Here is a 17,114-nt window from a genome sequence, read left to right as displayed (position 1 = left end):
TCGATCTGAAAAAGGCAACGGTTATTTTCTATGACGGAACCTTTTTCGATCGACCTTCCCGATGACCGTGACGGAGTCTGCAGCTGCGACCAGCCTTCTGAGTCTGCAGAGACCTCACTCAGATCAGCACAATTTCGCGCATTCTGATCACGTTGAACGTCCGCACTGCAGCACTGCCCTCGAAATTAAATCGACTCGGAGGAACAACTGTCAAGTTCAGTCTGACTACGAGAAACTATTACCACTCTATCTTTATAATAGTATGTCAGAAACTCGACATGATGTATATCCGATGCCTTTTGACTATCTGATTTGCGATGAAGTTTTTGATGGGACGCAAGGCAAAGGCAATCGGGATTGGTGCGACCGAGTGCTACTACAATTCTTTATGGCACTGGATCCGTAATCACTGAAAAATTCATCCGTTCAATCTCAAGCACAGGTGGTCCAAAATCTAAAACTGAACACACCAGTTTCGGGAGGGAACCATGTCGTCCTCGGACTTTGACAGCAAACAACGACATTTCGTAAGTATGTTCGCCCATTCCAATGGGCAAGGCCGCTAAATGTTGACAACGACTTAGAACTCGCCGTATCCTCGTGTCCTCCCTCATGCACACAATGCATATGTTACGTATCATACTACTCGACACAGCATCAATACCTGCACACCCGCGCTCTTGTTACCAACGAACGAGTTCTTCACTCTTCCACAATCCCCAGCAGGCGCACGACACCAGACCAACGATTCATCACTTCTTGCGACCTCCCCCAGCCCCAGAAGGTCTATTAAGCCCTAGACTTTGATCATTGGCTAACGTTGTCGTACGTCTTCCATCAAAAATGACATCGTTCATATGATAGCTAACTGCACTTTCTAACCTAACTAGCACCTCCCCGGACAATTCTGGCATATTCTGCCACCATCACACAATGAATCATGATCAATGTCAGTATCAGTATCAGTGTCTTCTATCCATTACCTCGATCGCTGACTTCATTCGCAGTGCGCCAATCACCTGAAGGCATGTGGGAGAGTCTGTCCCGCATCGCCGTTAAGGGTGCTGAGTATAACTCCCGCGAACGTCAGCCTCATCCGAAGTGTTTGGAAGGGACGCGGGTAGATCTTCTCGACTACATCTACAGATTGTTAGACGACCAAAAAAAGAGTCGACTCATCTGGCTGCATGGCACAGCAGGCGTCGGAAAGTCTGCTGTTGCATTCACCGTAGCTGACAGAATGAGAAATCTGCAAGTAACAGAAGAGACGAACATCGAGAAGCGGCTCGCAGGCACATTCTTTTTCTCGCGCAAGCACACCGAACGCTGCACAACTGGTCATTTTTTTGCGACGCTCGCATACCAGCTTGCCTGCAATTTTCCCAGCGTCCGAGAGGAGTTGAACAGAACCATCCGCGAGAATCCTGCTCTTTTGGATTCCAACAAGTCTCTCCGCGACCAGATGGAGGGACTCTTTCTGAAACCTCTGCAGAGGCTTCAATCTAGACTGCGCGAGTGTCCGCCTTCGGCGTTCGTTGTCGATGCCCTTGATGAATGCATGTCCGAAACTGAAGTTGCGGATCTCATTTCCCTACTCGGTTACGCTCTTCGTCAACCCAATTTGCCCGTAATCCATATCCTACTCACGAGTCGCTCGGAAGCGTACATCCGTGAAGCCATTCAAGTTGAAGACGTTCACCCACTGGTGTACGAGATACCAGTGGAAATTTCTGGAGAGAGTATTGCTACAATCATCTCATTAGACGGCGCAGATGTTGACGATGACATCTACATTTTCCTGGAACATTCCTTCAGAAAACTGCGAAATCGATATTCCAATTTTCCCCAGCCAACATCACGCGAACTTGCACGGTTGGCTAGTCGAGCAGGGAGACGTTTCATTGTAGCGTCTACGATGATGAAATTTGTCGATGATGGATATCATGATCCCCACGATCGGCTCCATCTCATGCTAGAGTTTACTAGCGAGTTGCTCCCAGGAACGGAAGTTTATGAGTTATATGACCGTATTCTCGCCACATGTGCCAACCCCGCGCGAGCATATTTGCACTTATCTGTTGTTGCCTCCCTTGCAAACCCTCTTTCAATCTCACAAATCATGGAACTTCTTGGCCCTGGGGAAGGCAGGGATGTGGAGACAGTGCTGGCGCAGCTACGGTCAATCATGGACATTCCTACGGACCGCAGTCTCCCAGTGAATATCTTTCACTCGTCCGTTCGTGACTACGTTCTTAACCCTTCGAACTGCAATCTCCCTGGGGTGCAACATATCAGATACCCCCACCCCTTACTCGCTCGTTCATGTCTCTACTTGATGGTGCAAGCCATCCCACGAAGCACGGCCTTGTTGGACGCACTATCGCAATTGAAGACGCATAGCCGGTCTATGAAACCCCACGAGCCCCAGAGCTTAAAGCAAGAATTAGCCTTCATCGTCGAGCCACCGACGCCATTCACAGTCCTTATAGCCCTGCAGTGGCTTCGGGGAAGTCATAAGTCAGATTTACTTTCCTGGTTAGAGACCCTTGACGGGTGCGCTTGGCTGGAGACCCAAGAGGGGAAAGACTGGCTGCAGATTCGGTGGAGGATAGACTGGCTCCAGACCCAGGGGAAGACATTCTTACCGAAAGCTCATAGCGTCCGAGACTGGCTGCTAACCCAGGGGAGGAAAGGCTCGCTGACTGAGGCCTGGCCATCTTGGCTGGGGACACAGAGCGGGAGAGATTGGCTGCAGACGCAGTCGGGGCAAGATTGGCTGCAAACCCAGTGGGGGAAAGATTGGTTGCAGACTCGGTGGGGGCAAGACTGGTTACAGACCCGGTGGGGACAAGACTGGTTACAGACCCGGCGAGGTCAAGACTCATATACCCAGCACACGCGGGACTCGTTCCAGACCCTGAATGGAGAAGGCTGGCTGAAGACTGAGAGTGGGCGAGAATGGCTTAGGGACGAGAGCGGGAGAGAGTGGTTGCAGACCCATAGTGGACAAGACTGGCTGCAAACCCAGAGTCGACAAGACTTGTTGCCAACCCAGAGCAGACGACAGTGGTTGCAGACTCAGAGCGGGCGAGAGCGACTGAAGACCCAACCCGGACAAGAATTGCTGCAGACCCAAGGTGGGCGAGATTGGCTGAAGACCCAGAGCGGACGAGAATGGCTGCAGACCCAGAGCGGCCAAGACTGGCTGCACACGCCACATGGTCAAGCTTGGCAGTCGACTGCTGCGGCGTCTGTCTGGGTGACAATGGAGGAATTCTCGAGGACTTTGGAAGCAGCCAGCGAGTATACAATCGTCCCGGAATTGCTCTCGCTTGCAGCTTTCCAAGCAATTCAGCAGTTCAAGAGTTTACCGGATTTCTTGATGTTCCCGGTGTTCCTGGCATTAAGGCATCAAGATCCTTCTTCCGCCTTACCGCAATGCCGTTTCCCACCAGACATAGAGATATTCCACGCTATGATGGCCTTTGAGCGTTTCGCACACGAAGCACAGGAACGAAGTCGATCAGCTTCTGACGCTCTCAATTATGCATGTCAGAATTGGGCGTTCCACCTCTCGCGAGCTCACAGTCCATGGGACAACATACTCAATCACCTGTTCAAGTCTTTCTGGAGTCACCATCTCCTCTGCTGGCTCGAAAGGCAGTGGTGTTTGAAGGGCCTCCGGTCTTGCTTTGCTATTTTATTCGAAGTGCAGAATTTTACTTCACCCGAAGTATGAAGGTCCGTGTGTTGCTAACGATGTTCGCGACTCAGAAACTAACCTGCACACGTGAGTAGGGACATCATCAATAAGAAAGCGGTAGATAGTATTTATTTCTCCTGCACGTTGCTCAAGTGCTTCCAGCGCATACTCACGCTAGCAGATCCTACCCTTCTGGTTCACTACAGTTTGCAAAAGCGGTACTCTGTTCCGTTTTCGATGTGACAAAGAGCTGCAGTTAGTTGGAGAAGAACTTGACAGTGCGTTAATAAGTTATGACTTATTGTATATTGAAGTGATTGCCGCTGCGCGGTTCGTCTTGTTTATATAGTTTGTCTATCTATATACGTGAATTTTGCGGTTGCGTCCACGAAAGCGTCGATTCAAAACACATCCCATGGTCATGATGCCCCGAGACTCGGACCGTTGAGAGGTTCATGTCCTCGCTGGGGAGTCTGTGTCTTACTGGTAATAAATGGAGCAGTCTGAATTGTTGATGCTGCAAATCCGTGTCCAGTTAGCATGCGGTATAGGATACGAATTCCTAACGCTGTAGTATCATTTCTGGGCCCGTAGAAAATGGGGGCCGCTTTGGTCAGCAATTTGAAGAGGTCGTAGTAAGGCATCTTCGTCTTCGCCGCTGTCAGCGACAATCCAGTCGTGTGTAACATCGCCATATGTGTTTTAATTGATAGATGTTTGCAGTGATATATCTGCGTAAGTATACACGACAAGCTAAATACCAAGTACGTATTGCCTTGACATTTCACATGACATTGAGACCTGCCATCTGAACCTCAATTCTAGGGCTCAGTTCGCGAGCTCAGCCCACGAAGATTAGGCGATGTCATTTTCTGACAGGTAAACTCAGCTGGGCTGACCTTCGACCTCCTGTACCACGAGGTATACCATTCAAACGATGCGCTGGCTCGACTGCCACAGCCTTGCAGGTGATCCGAGTGTTATAGAATCCGAAACATATGTATAACATAGGTACCTCTACCCAGGTGTCGCACTGTAAAATGTACTAAGCAGTTGGCTGCATCAAGGCCCGCTCAACTCATTCAGTTTGCGCTAAGCATCATCAAACCTTACTAGTACTACCAGTGGCGCTGTGTGCCGTAAGGTTTAGGTACAACTCCTATTTAGGACGGCGCTTGAATCCAAGTGAACTCGAATTTTTATGTATGTGACAGCAGCCCTCTTCATTCGTGCTATTGAAACGAAATGTCGGCTCCAAAACTCTAAACACGCCCACAACAATCTTTCAAGGCCAGGGGTGAAAATTCGCGCGAGCATCGAACGCCATCTCAATGACAGGGCCACAGGGAAGCAGCACACAAACAGGGCGGGCTATGCCACAACACGCAATATTGATGTAATCCACCGCTGGTAGGTGTAGTAGTAGGCACTCGTTGCGCGTAAGCCGACGCCCGCACAATGTGACAGTTTTCCCTAGATCTTGAGAGCGAACGTCATACCTAGTAAAGGTCCGAACAGGACAGAGCTGCCACCAGAAGTGAGCAGCCCTACTTGATCTATGTGGAGTGCACAAATATCTACCTCAATCTCATTGATATTTCGGTTACAAAACTATAGTGAGCACGGATAGTGGTGTACGTACATATAGCGCGAATGTCACCGCTATACGTTTACCAAGTTCACCTCTTACCCACACCCATTCTCTAACAATATGACCATAGTCTCAAATGATCCCACTTGGTGGCCGTCCATCAAGGTATATCGGTTTTCCGGTTATTTTGGAGGTTCGTGGAGAGCAGTCGGATGTTGAAGCTGAGCGCTGACTTGAATGTCTCAATCTAACTTTGGCTCTGGTATCGCAGTTGCCGCCTTTGTTGCGGTGATGTATGATTGGGGTGAACACGATAATATTAAAGGATTACTGATATCTTACAAATATTTTCAGCACTCACATTCGGACAAGAGGTATGTCGATGCCATGACCGGAGCAGCCATCTCGCTAAGAATCCTTTTATAGGTCGAACTCATCTGGACGAGTAGAGTCTCATGCCAGAGGGAACACACATGAAAATACACTTATTTACAGAGGCAACGCTGGTCCCTAATGACAGTGATGTATCTCAGTGTATGTAGCTTGTCTGTCGTAGTTGCCATTGTGTGCTGACTTGAAAGTATCCTAGGTGCGCTACCTTGGGATCCTATCTGCTGCGTATGTTCGCAAGGCTAAACATCTGCTGTTGTGCTAATCGTCTATCTCTCATAATTAGTCTGTCCATGGTTGGTGTGTCTCCTTAGTACTTTCACTGTCATCTCTTCTTCTGACCAACGGTATTCAGACAATGTTCCGACCATCTCGCTGACAGATACAGTGAGTCTTCTGTATAAATGCCTGTCATTCCCCTCAAATTAACCGTGGTGTTCTGTAGCAGTGGGTGTGGTGCTTTGCTGACTTCTCAGCCCACTAATGGCTGCCACGCTATATTACCAAAGATGTGAGTCTGTTTGGAGTGTGTGCTACCTGAGACTGGTCACTGATCGGATTTGTCAGGTTTGATGATGTACACTGTATGGGATTGTACGGTTGCTGTGGTATTTGCGATGTTGTGTGGTGAGCTTTGCACTTGCGAGACCTCAGTGATATCGGAATGACTGAAACATGCTGCAAGTCATCATCATCACTCGGTTGCATGCCATGTATCAACGAGACAGAAAGATCCTGCTATTTCTTGTTGTTACCTTCCTGGCGATCAACACTTTTGCTGGAGTGACAGCCGTAGTGTCAACGATGCATACTTCAGGAGGTACGCTTAATTATGGATGAAAACGAACGTGCATATGGCTCATTAATGGACACCAGAGGAACTTATTCTCTCCGGCACCTATATGTGCAAGATTAGCTATACAGGAGATGCCCTAGTTCTGGATTCTGCTACTTGGATGCTCTACATTGTGTGGGAGGTCCTTGAACTATGTCTTGCAGTCTTGATTACGGTAAAACGCTTCCGTGAACTGCGACAACATTCGGCAGGAGGGTTTATCGGGGACTGTTTTACGGTGTTGATGAAAACTCACGTGGTTTACTTTGCGAGGTAAGTTCATATTGTGATTATTGTTCCCTTTTTCCACTGAAGGGTCGGACTTGATAGCGTTGTCGCTGTTTCGTGTTTCGCCCTCATCCTTGATTTCTATCCAACATTATCAACAGTATGTCAATCTTTCACTTACCTCTACATCTGACCAGGATCTATCATTTCTATAGAACCGATATCTCCTAGAAGATCAGACTTTGTATGGCTTGTTTCAGATTTTGGAGGTCGTGATGTTCGTGCTAGGACCACGGCTGATCCTTAGCATCCGAGAATATAATGCTGAACTCATGGTTGACTCTGACGCAGCAACCGGCATGACCTCAATCGTTTTCCAGGAGCGTGTGCATATATCAACTGGCAGTAGTGTGTAATAATCCATCCTCGATTCATCTTCTCGCCTCCTTCAACGTCCCACCCTATCTTTTCATCTGACTTACGCCAACTGGCTTACGAAAGATCAACTCGGGATGATTCCAAGGTGCGCGGAGCACGGTCGTGTATGCGTAGCTTGATGATGCGATGCATACTTGATGAGTTTTGACGAGGTTGATGCTGGTAGAGGAGTTTGCCTTTCACTTTTGTTCGACGAGGCAGAAATACGGATATGAATACGAACTGTCTCGGACTGTCACTGAAACACATACTAACCATCAAACGGTTTGTTGACGTGGTTCCAAACGGTGACAGCCGCGTCACTGATACCTCCCAGAAAGGACCGAAAGTGGGACTTTACCACATAACACCACCTTTCACAAGAGATCATGACTGATCAGACGAATCAAGTACTGATTAATTCATCGCCACAGCATGGCCAGAAATCAGTGATATTCGTGTTACAAAATGTGCCACATTTGATGCCAACACTGCTTCTGTCAAAAATGGAATCTATTTACTATCGTCGTCACGTCAACACCTCAGAACGAGCTATCGATGTATCGTCCCTCCGAATCTCGTACTCGTCTGCTTGCGAAGAGTTATAATGTAACACTCTATCTCTGATGCAGGGAACAAGTTCATCGATTTTCTATATAAGGAGCCTCCCCCCCCCGAATGCAAGAACCGCAACCGCAACTTGATCTAGTACTTATGTGGAATGCACAAATATTTAACGTGATCTTATGGTTACCAAACTATAGTGAGCACAGCGTTGGCACGGCGTACATGTAGCGCGATGTCCGAGTCACCGCTATACATTTACCAAGTTCACCTCTCACCCATACCCCATTCTCTAACAATATGACCATAGTCTCAAATGATCCCACTTGGTGGCTGACCATCAGTATGGATCGTTTTTCCAGCTATTTTGGAGGTTCGTGGAGAGTAGTCGGATGTTGATTCGTTGAAGCTGGTGTCTCAATCTGAACTTTGGCTACGGTTTTGCAGTTGCCGCTTTCGTTGTGATAACATATGAGTGGGGTGAACACGATAATATTATAGGATTACTGATATCTTACAAGTATTTTCAGCACTCACATTCGGACAAGAGGTATGTCGATGCCATGACCAGAGCAGCGCTAGCCATCTCGCTAAGAATCCTTTTATAGGTCGAACTCATCTGGGTGAGCAGAGTCTCATGGCAGAGGTAACACACTCATGAAAATGGGCTTATTTACAGAGGCAACGCTGGTCCCTAATGACGGTGATGTATCTCGGTGTATGTAGCTTGTTTGTCGAATTTGTCATTTTGTGCTGACCTGAAGGTATCCTAGGTGCGCTACCTTGCAATCCTAGTTGCTGCGTATGTTCGGAAGGCTAAACAATTAGTGTTGTGCTAACCGTCTATTTCTCATAATCAGCCTGGATGTCCTACGTATGTCTCTTTAGTTCATTCGCTATCTTTGCTTCTTCTGATCAACGGCATTCAGGCAATCTTCAGACCATCTCGCTGACAGATACAGTGAGTCTTCTGTATAAATGCCTGTCATTCCCCTCGAATTAACCATGGTGTTCTATAGCAGTGGGTGTGGTTCTTTGCTTACTTCTCGGTCCACTAATGGCTGCACGCTATACTACCAAAGATGTGAGTCTGTTTGGAGTGTGTGCTACCTGAGACTGATCACTGATCGGATTTGTCAGGTTGGATGATGTACATTATGTGTGAATGGACAGGTCTTGTGGTTTTTGCGATTGTGTGGGGTGAGCTTTGCACTTGCGACACCTCAGTGACATTGGAATGACTGAATCATGCTGCAAGCCATCACAATCACTCGGTTGCATGCCATGTATCAACAATCCAGAAAGATTCTGATATTTCTCGTTGTCGCCTTCCTGGCAGTCAGCACTTTTGGTGGAGTGACAGTCTTAATGTTAACGATGCATACTTCAGGAGGTATGCTTAATTATGGATGAAAAATGAATGTGCATAGGGCTCATTGATGGACACCAGAGGAACTCATTCTCTCCGGCACCTACAAGTGCACGATTGGCTATACAGGAGACTCGGATACCCTAGTTCTTTATTCTGTTATTTGGATAATCTTCATTGTTTGGGAGGTCCTCGCACTATGTCTCGTAGTCTGGATTGGGGTAAAACACTTCCGTGAACTGCGATTACATGCGGCAGGAGGGGTTATCGGGGACTTTTTTACCGTGTTGATGAAAGCTCACGTGGTTTACTTTGCGAGGTAAGCTCATATTGTGATTATTGTCCTTTTTTCCACTGAAGGGTCGGACATCATAGTTCTGTTGCTGCCTCTTGCTTCGCCCTCATCTCTGATTTCTATCCAATATCATGGACGGTATGTCAATCTTTCACTTACCTCTACATGTGACCACAATCTATAATTTCTATAGACCCAATCTCTCCTAGAATATCAGACTTTGTCTGGCTTGTTTCGGATTTTGGTGGTCGTGCAGATGTTCGTACTAGGACCACGGCTGATCCTTGGCATTCGAGAATATAATGCTGAACTCCTGGTTGACTCCGACGCAACCGGCATGACCTCGATCGTTTTCCAGGAGCGTGTGCATATATCTACTGGCAGTAGTGTGTAATCCATCCTCGATTCATCTTCTCGCCTCCTTCAACGTCCCACCCCTGTCTTTTCATCTGACTTACGCCAACTGGCTTACGGAAGATCAAATCAGGATGATTCCAAGGTGCGCGGAGCACGGTTGTGTATGCGTAGCTTGATGATGCGAGGCATACTTGATGAGTGTTGACGAGGTTGATGCTGGTAGAGAAGTTTGCCTTTCACTTTTGTTCGACGAGGCGGAAATACGGATATGAATATGAACTGTCTCGGATTGTCACTGAAACACTACTGGGTGATACATGTACGCTAATAGACATTGTGCTATGAGGACCATGATTCTTTAGCTGAAACCCAGTGTTTCTATGAAGTCAGGGGAATTTAAAGAAATCCATAGTGCTAACGTGTGGAAATAGCACACCAACCATTAAACGGTTTGTTGACGTGGTTCCAAACGGTGACAGCAACAGACCACGAACGGACATCAGAGCACCAGCGCCAGAAATAGTGCAAGAGTCGAGCATCCGCTGCTTGATGCTACATAGGTTATGAGCATGATAAATGAGGTGCCGAAGTTGGAACCTTGCATTAGATTTTCGAATTTCGAAAGTGTGAGTGCCCCAGGTCGTGGTGGTGCACTGGGAGATTTGAATATTGAAGAAGGGAAGGTTCCATGATCGATGATCGATATTCATAACCTAACTCAGCACCAATTCGCACTCTCCGTAAGTCCCTCCTTTCCTTGTCAGTCATACACGACCACCCCTCAACAGTCTCCGACAGCTCCTCCTCGATACGCTCCTCCATCTCTATTTGCTTCTTGTTCTTCTTCGGTGGAGGAGGTCTCGGTAGTGGTGGTGGAGGGGTCCGTCGGTTGGGGTGAAGTGGTACAATCCGCGAAAGCATCGTTCGCGAAGACTTCACCAATGGCGAATAGGAAGGACCGTTTGAGAAATTTGAAGAGGTCGTAAAGCATCTTCGTCCTCGCTGTCAACGACAATCCAGTCGTCTGTAACATTGGCCATGTTTTAATTGATAGATATTTGCAATGATTATCCTGGGTGAGTATGTAGAAGAAGTTAAGAAGCCGGGACACCGTCACGACATGCACGTGATCGTGTCACTAATGAATTGTGCCGGATGCAGGCTGCGAGGGACCGAAAGTGGGACTTTACCCAAACTTTACCACTGTGACATAGCATCACCAGCACTAGTATGTATATCGTTACCTCTCATATCAATCAAGTAAGTACTGATTCATCGCCACAGCATAGCCAGAAATCAATTACAAAATGTGTCCACATTCAACACTGCTTCTGCCAAAGTATATGGAATCTATCTACTATCATTGCGTCCACGTTAACACCTCATAACAACTACTGAGCTCAAGCTTGTACCGTTCCTTTCTTCGCGTTGTCCCATGATAACAAGTTATTGTACCTCCGAATCTCGTATTCGTCTGCTTGCGAAGAGTTATGTAACACTCTAGGCACAGCCCAACCTAGCCGCAGACGGAGCTTCCAGGGAACAAATTCATCAATTTTCTATTATAAAGAATACAGGAACCGCAACCGCAACTGGAGTGCACAAATATTTACCTTGATCTTGGTTACCAAACTATTGTGAGCACGGCATACATATAGCTCGAATGTTACCGCTATACACTTACCAAGTTGAGCTCTCACCCACACCCATTCTCTAATAATATGACCATAGTCTCAAATGATCCCACTTGGTGGCTGTCCATCAGTGCGTATCGTTTTTCCAGCTATTTTGTAGGTTCGTGGAGAGAAATCGGATCTTGAAGCTAATGTCTCAATTTGAGCTTGACTACGGTGTTGCAGTTGCCGCCTTCGTTGTAATAACATATGATTGGGGTGAGCATGATGACATTAAAGGACTGTTGGTGTCTCACAAGTATTTTTCAGCACTAACATTTGGACAAGAGGTATGTCAATACTATCACCGTAACCCGTCTTGCTGATAATCCTTTTGCAGGTCGAATTGGTCTGGGTGAGTACAGTCTCATGCCAGAGGAACATACATGAAAGTACACTTGTTTACAGAGGCAACGCTGGTCCCTAATGACAGTGATGTATCTCAGTGTGTGTAGCTTGTTTGTCGTAGTTGCCATTGTGTGCTGACTTCAAAGTATACTAGGTGCGTTACCTTGGGATCTTATCCGCTGCGTAGGTTCGGAACGCTAAACATTTGGTGTTGTGCTAATCGTCTATCTCTTATAATCAGTCTGTCCATGGTTGGTGTGTCTCCTTAGTACGTTCACTGTCATCTCTTCTTCTGACCAACGGTATTCAGACAATGTTCCGACCATCTCGCTGACAGATACAGTGAGTCTTCTGTATAAATGCCTGTCATTCCCCTCAAATTAACCGTGGTGTTCTGTAGCAGTAGGTGTCGTTCTTTGCTGACTTCTCAGTCCACTAATGGCTGCCACGCTATATTACCAAAGATGTGAGTCTGTTTGGAGTGTGTGTTACCTGAGACTGGTCGTTAATCGGATTTGTCAGGCTGGATGGTGTACATCATATGGGATTGGACAATTACTGTGGTATTTTCGATGCTGTGGGGTGAGCTTTGCACTTGCGAGACCTCAGTGATATCGGAATGACTGAAACATGCTGCAAGTCATCATAATCACTCGGTTGCATGCCATGTATCAACGAAACAGGCAGATCCTGATATTTCTCGTTGTCACCTTCCTGGCGATCAACACTTTTGCGGGAGTGACAGCCGTAATGTCAACGAGGCATACTTTAGGAGGTACGCTTAATTATGGATGAAAACGAACGTGCATAGGGCTCATTGATGGACACCAGAGGAACTTATTCTCTCCGGCACCTATATGTGCAGGATTAGCTATACAAGAGATGCTCTAATTCTGGATATTGCTACTTGGATACTCTTCATTGTGTGGGAGGTCCTCACACTATGTCTCGCAGTCTGGATTGCGGTAAAACACTTCCGTGAACTGCGATTACATCCGGCAGGAGGGATTATCGGGGACTGTTTTGCGGTGTTGATGAAAACTCATTTGCTTTACTTTGCGAGGTAAGTTCATATTGTGGTTATTGTTCCCTTTTTCCACTGAAGGGTCGGACTTGGTAGTGTTGTCGCTGTTTCGTGTTGCGCCCTCATCCTTGATTTCTATCCCAAATTATCAACAGTATGTCAATCTTTTACTTCCCTCTACATGTGACCACGATCTATCATTTCTACAGAGCCGTTATCTCCTAGAAGATCAGACTTTGTATGGCTTGTTTCAGATTTTGGAGGTCGTGATGTTCGTGCTAGGACCACGGCTGATCCTTGGCATTCGAGAATATAATGCTAAACTCGTGGCTGACTCCGACGCAGCAACTGGCATGACCTCAATCGTTTTCCAGGAGCGTGTGCATATATCGACTGGCAGTAGTGTGTAATCCATCCTCGATTCGTCTTCTCGCCTCATTCAACGTCCCACCGCTGTCTTTTCATCTGACTTACGCCAACTGGCTTGCGGAAGATCAAACCAGGATGATTCCAAGGTGCGCGGAGCACGGTCGTGTATGCGTAGCTTGATGATGCGATGCATACTTGATGAGTTTGGACGAGGTTGATGCTGGTAGAGGAGTTTGCTTTTCACTTTTGTTCGACGAGGCGGAAATACGGATATGAATATGAACTGTCTCGGATTGTCAATGAAACACTACTGGGTGATACATGTACGCTAATAGACATCGTGCTATGAAGACCATGATTTTTTAGCTGCGACCCAGTGCCTCTATGAAGTCAGAGGAATTTGAAGAAATCCAGTGCTGACGTCTGGAAATACCATACTAACCATCAAACGGTGACAGCAACGGACCAGGAACGGATATGCAGTCACCAGGACCAGCAATAAACTGATAGTGCAAGAGCCGAGCATCCGCTGCTTGATGCTACATAGGTTGTGAGCATGATAAATGAGGTACCGAAGCTGAGGCCTTGCATTACATTTTCGGATCTCGAAAGTGTGAGAGTGCTCCAGGTCGTGGTGGTGCACTGGGAGATTTGAATATTGAAGAAGGGAAGGTTCCATGATCGATATTCATAACGCAACTCAGCATCAATTCGCGCTCTCCGCAAGTTCTTCCTCTCCTCGTCAGTCATACACGACCACCCCTCAACAGTCTCCGACAGCTCCTCCTCGATACGCTCTTCTATCTCCATTTGCTTATTGCTCTTCTTCGGCGGGGGAGGGCTCGGTAATGGTGGTGGAGGGGTCCGTCGGCTGGGGTGGAGCGGGGCAATCCGCGAAAGCATCGTTTGCGAAGACTTTACCAATGGCGTTCCTCTTCCTCAATGAAATCGTCGTCTTCGATATCATCATTACCTGCAGCTGGTTCATCCGTGGGGGATTTGTGCACAAGATCGTCGAGTTCGACTCTGTCAGCCTGCTTCCGACCTTTTTTCTTCCCCTTCGCCCGAGAAGACAATTTTATGTCCTTTTTCTTACCCTTGCTCGCAGCAACGATGTCTGCAGTCCCCGTTTTCGTCTTCAAGTGTGTTTGTATTGTCAATTTCTGGGACGACAGGCGATATTTGTGCAGAGAATAGAGGAGGTGCTATAATAGAGGACGACGAAGTATCGGAGACGTCTACATCCATCTCTTCGCCATGAACCTCTGACTGAAACGGGGAAACCTTCTTCCGTTTACGAGTTATCTCGGGTGGAGAAGAGGGCGGAGAAGACAAATCGTGTAAAGCGGGAATAGAAGACGGGAGACACGATGTCGTAAAGATAGTTGAGACGGAAGCACTGGCTCTTGCGAACCACCATGTTGCTCGGCTGAGTATCGACGATGCTGTGTTCAGGAACCTTCAGTGGAGGCGATGTCCTAGCTTTAGGCTTCGGTTTAGGCCTGGTTCTCGGCTAAATGAAGCAGTCTGAATTGTGGAGGCTGCAAATCCGTGTCCAGTTAGCATGCGGTATAGGACATGAAGCTTGAAGAATTCCTAACGCTGTAGTATCATTTTCGGGCCTGTAGAAAACGGGGTTCCGCTCAAGAGGCCGCTTTGGTCAGCAATTTGAAGAGGTCGTAAAGCATCTTCGTCTTCGCTGTTAGCGACAATCCAGTCGTCTGTGACATCGGCCATGTTTTGATTGATCGATGTTTGCAGTGATTATACTGGGTGTCGTCGATCAGTATGTAGAAGAAGTTAAGAAGAGTAAGACATGAATCAAAGCCCACCGGTCACATCAAGTAGGTAGGGAATCAGTCTACTCAGACAACAGAAACACTTGCCTACAAGCCACCAATGTTTCTCGATCCGTCTCGAAAGCGCGACATCATTTCAAACCTCAGTACATGTGGGTAAAGTCATTGAACCTTCGCGAGATCCCCTCTGACGCCCATTACCTGCCCACCAGCCTACGTCGAACCAATGTCAATCACCAGGAGCTCGTTCTTGGCAAATTTTGAGGAGACCTGTGTTTGTTTCTTTGCACGAACGTCCAGCAATCAGCGGAGAAGGAACAAACCATTTTCAAGCTCTAGATTCTCTTGAAAATGCAATGACATATCCAAAAACGAGGATGCTCACCGGTATAGACCTTCGGGAGCTTCCCAACCGCACCAAGCACCTGACCAACAAAACGATCCGCTCTGCACAGCGTAGGATCAATCTTGGTGCGAATAACAATCAGTCCTCCCCGAAACTGCAAATTTCAAGCGATTGTTCTCAGCGTGCAGAGAGACGATCCTGCTGGAAACGGGCTTGCACGGTTCCGGCCCTGAGTGTTTCGTTACGATCACCGGAAGAATCTTGACTTCTTGCACTGGCCCGTGAGGATATAACCACCAGCAACACCACCTTTGAGTCCGTGGACCTCAGCACCAGGCTTGTTGACATCGAAGGAACGCATGAGACCGGAACCGAAAGCAAAGTCGCGGACTGGGATAGGTAGACGCTTTTCAATGACCTCGTTGACAGCGTCGATGTCATATTCCAGTTGCATATCGGAACGCTGAGCGACGACTCGACCACCGTGCCTGTTGGGAGAATCAATACAACATTGGATGATCCATGCTACAGAGGACTCACCCTTGACGAAATGACGAGATCGAAAAGAATGCGGGAGGACAAGATCATCTGCAAGATATAGCAAGGGTGGTGAGGCGAAATTTGGTGTATGGACGGACAATAAACATGGGAGTTAGAATAGTAAAGTTGATTAGAAACTAGGCTTGGGCGCTTCAGTTGCACAGCCTACTAGAAGCTGTGAAGCGAACACGAGGACGTGCCAGCTCAAACTTCCAGTGCACTTTTGACCTAACGCTCATTGGACCTTGGTGTCAACCCGTCGTGACGTGCTGAGGAACATATTGTTGTAAGTGATGGTTTTAAACTTTGTGAGATGGAAGCTGAAACGGAGCTCCGCTTAGATGTCTTCGCCCATCGTTGAAAAACAGGAGACCTCGAGGATAATGCCTCGTCAGAAATTTGAGGGACACACCGATTCGGTCCGCGGCGCCATACATCTACCAGGCGGACAACAGATAATGACTTGTTCAATGGATGGCTCGCTGCGGGTATGGAACTTGAAGAGCGGGAAACAGATAGGAGACGACTGGCGGGACGGAGACAGTCTGATGTGGACCATAGCGTTGTCTCCGGACGGGAAGAAAGTGGTCAGCGGGAGTGGGGATGGCGGAGTGAGGTTGTGGGACATGGACACAGGCAAAGTCGTCGTGAAATGGATGGGGCATACAGGGGGAGTAATTTCTGTCTGCTGGAGTGGAGACGGTCAGCGAGTCTTGAGCGGATCTCTCGATGGGACTGCAAGACAATGGGATGTAGAGAGCGGAGAGGCAAACATCGCACCAATCAAGACAGGGCACCAATTCGTGTGGGCAGTCGTCTACTCGCCAGACATGACCATGCTTGCAACTAGCGGATTGCTACAGCATACTAAAATTTGGGATGCCAAGACAGGCAAGCTTGTCGCTACTCTTGAAACTGATACCGTGTGGCTTGGACTCAGGATGGAAAAACACTTATACCAAGGTCATACGATGGCCCGATTAGGAAATGGAGTACCACACCTCGGAAACAGATTGCAGCGTTGGATGGGCACACTAACTCTGTCTCATTCATTGCAATATCTCCGAATGGCCGCATCCTCGCAAGCGCATCCTGGGACAACACAGCACGATTATGGAACCTGGACAACAACCAGCCCATCAGTTCGCCCCTCTACCATGTAAATTGGGTGCTTTCTGTGTCATTTTTGGCAGATGGAAAGTTACTACCCACTGGCTGCAGCGACAAAAATGCCTATACATGGGACGTTTGTGGGATACTAAAAGA

General features: G+C 47.6%; 5 protein-coding genes across 5 annotated transcripts; 3 read left to right on the top strand and 2 right to left on the bottom strand.

Annotated features, from left to right (window-relative positions):
- Positions 1-940: 940 nt before the first annotated feature.
- Positions 941-4,072, top strand: F5147DRAFT_837392 (uncharacterized protein; the record flags this gene model as incomplete). The annotated part of the gene is made up of 2 exons (XM_041444064.1): positions 941-3,741; positions 3,799-4,072. One exon carries the CDS (start codon positions 941-943, stop codon positions 3,737-3,739), a length of 2,799 nt encoding a protein of 932 aa, XP_041292301.1. The 3' UTR covers positions 3,740-3,741; positions 3,799-4,072.
- Positions 4,073-5,531: 1,459 nt separating this feature from the next.
- Positions 5,532-9,786, top strand: F5147DRAFT_774315 (uncharacterized protein; the record flags this gene model as incomplete). The annotated part of the gene is made up of 23 exons (XM_041441591.1): positions 5,532-5,598; positions 5,649-5,668; positions 5,721-5,739; positions 5,790-5,828; positions 5,884-5,912; positions 5,971-5,980; positions 6,252-6,311; positions 6,370-6,504; positions 6,561-6,792; positions 6,850-6,907; positions 6,963-7,131; positions 8,250-8,278; positions 8,337-8,351; positions 8,408-8,446; positions 8,502-8,530; positions 8,589-8,602; positions 8,669-8,689; positions 8,751-8,816; positions 8,869-8,928; positions 8,987-9,121; positions 9,179-9,416; positions 9,473-9,530; positions 9,586-9,786. 23 exons carry the CDS (start codon positions 5,532-5,534, stop codon positions 9,784-9,786), a joined length of 1,743 nt encoding a protein of 580 aa, XP_041292300.1.
- A 330-nt stretch (positions 9,787-10,116) lies between these two features.
- F5147DRAFT_697566 (uncharacterized protein) lies at positions 10,117-10,583 on the bottom strand. Its single transcript, XM_041437510.1, has 3 exons — positions 10,463-10,583; positions 10,249-10,346; positions 10,117-10,158 (listed from the first exon to the last, which is right to left on the bottom strand). Exons 1-2 carry the CDS (start codon positions 10,569-10,571, stop codon positions 10,249-10,251), a joined length of 207 nt encoding a protein of 68 aa, XP_041292299.1. The 5' UTR covers positions 10,572-10,583; the 3' UTR covers positions 10,117-10,158.
- Positions 10,584-11,574: 991 nt separating this feature from the next.
- Positions 11,575-13,204, top strand: F5147DRAFT_774313 (uncharacterized protein; the record flags this gene model as incomplete). The annotated part of the gene is made up of 12 exons (XM_041441590.1): positions 11,575-11,641; positions 11,693-11,712; positions 11,763-11,777; positions 11,831-11,869; positions 11,925-11,953; positions 12,012-12,038; positions 12,202-12,236; positions 12,293-12,352; positions 12,411-12,545; positions 12,602-12,833; positions 12,891-12,948; positions 13,004-13,204. 12 exons carry the CDS (start codon positions 11,575-11,577, stop codon positions 13,202-13,204), a joined length of 918 nt encoding a protein of 305 aa, XP_041292298.1.
- Positions 13,205-13,529: 325 nt separating this feature from the next.
- Positions 13,530-13,979, bottom strand: F5147DRAFT_697554 (uncharacterized protein). Its single transcript, XM_041437509.1, has 2 exons — positions 13,758-13,979; positions 13,530-13,702 (listed from the first exon to the last, which is right to left on the bottom strand). The coding sequence occupies exons 1-2, from the start codon at positions 13,971-13,973 to the stop codon at positions 13,601-13,603; spliced, it is 318 nt and encodes a 105-aa protein (XP_041292297.1). The 5' UTR covers positions 13,974-13,979; the 3' UTR covers positions 13,530-13,600.
- Positions 13,980-17,114: the final 3,135 nt, after the last annotated feature.

The sequence above is a fragment of the Suillus discolor genome (assembly GCF_016758755.1).
Source record: "Suillus discolor strain FC423 chromosome Unknown F5147scaffold_31, whole genome shotgun sequence".
Classification (NCBI taxonomy): domain Eukaryota; kingdom Fungi; phylum Basidiomycota; class Agaricomycetes; order Boletales; family Suillaceae; genus Suillus; species Suillus discolor.
This window is presented reverse-complemented; position numbering and strand designations above follow the sequence as displayed.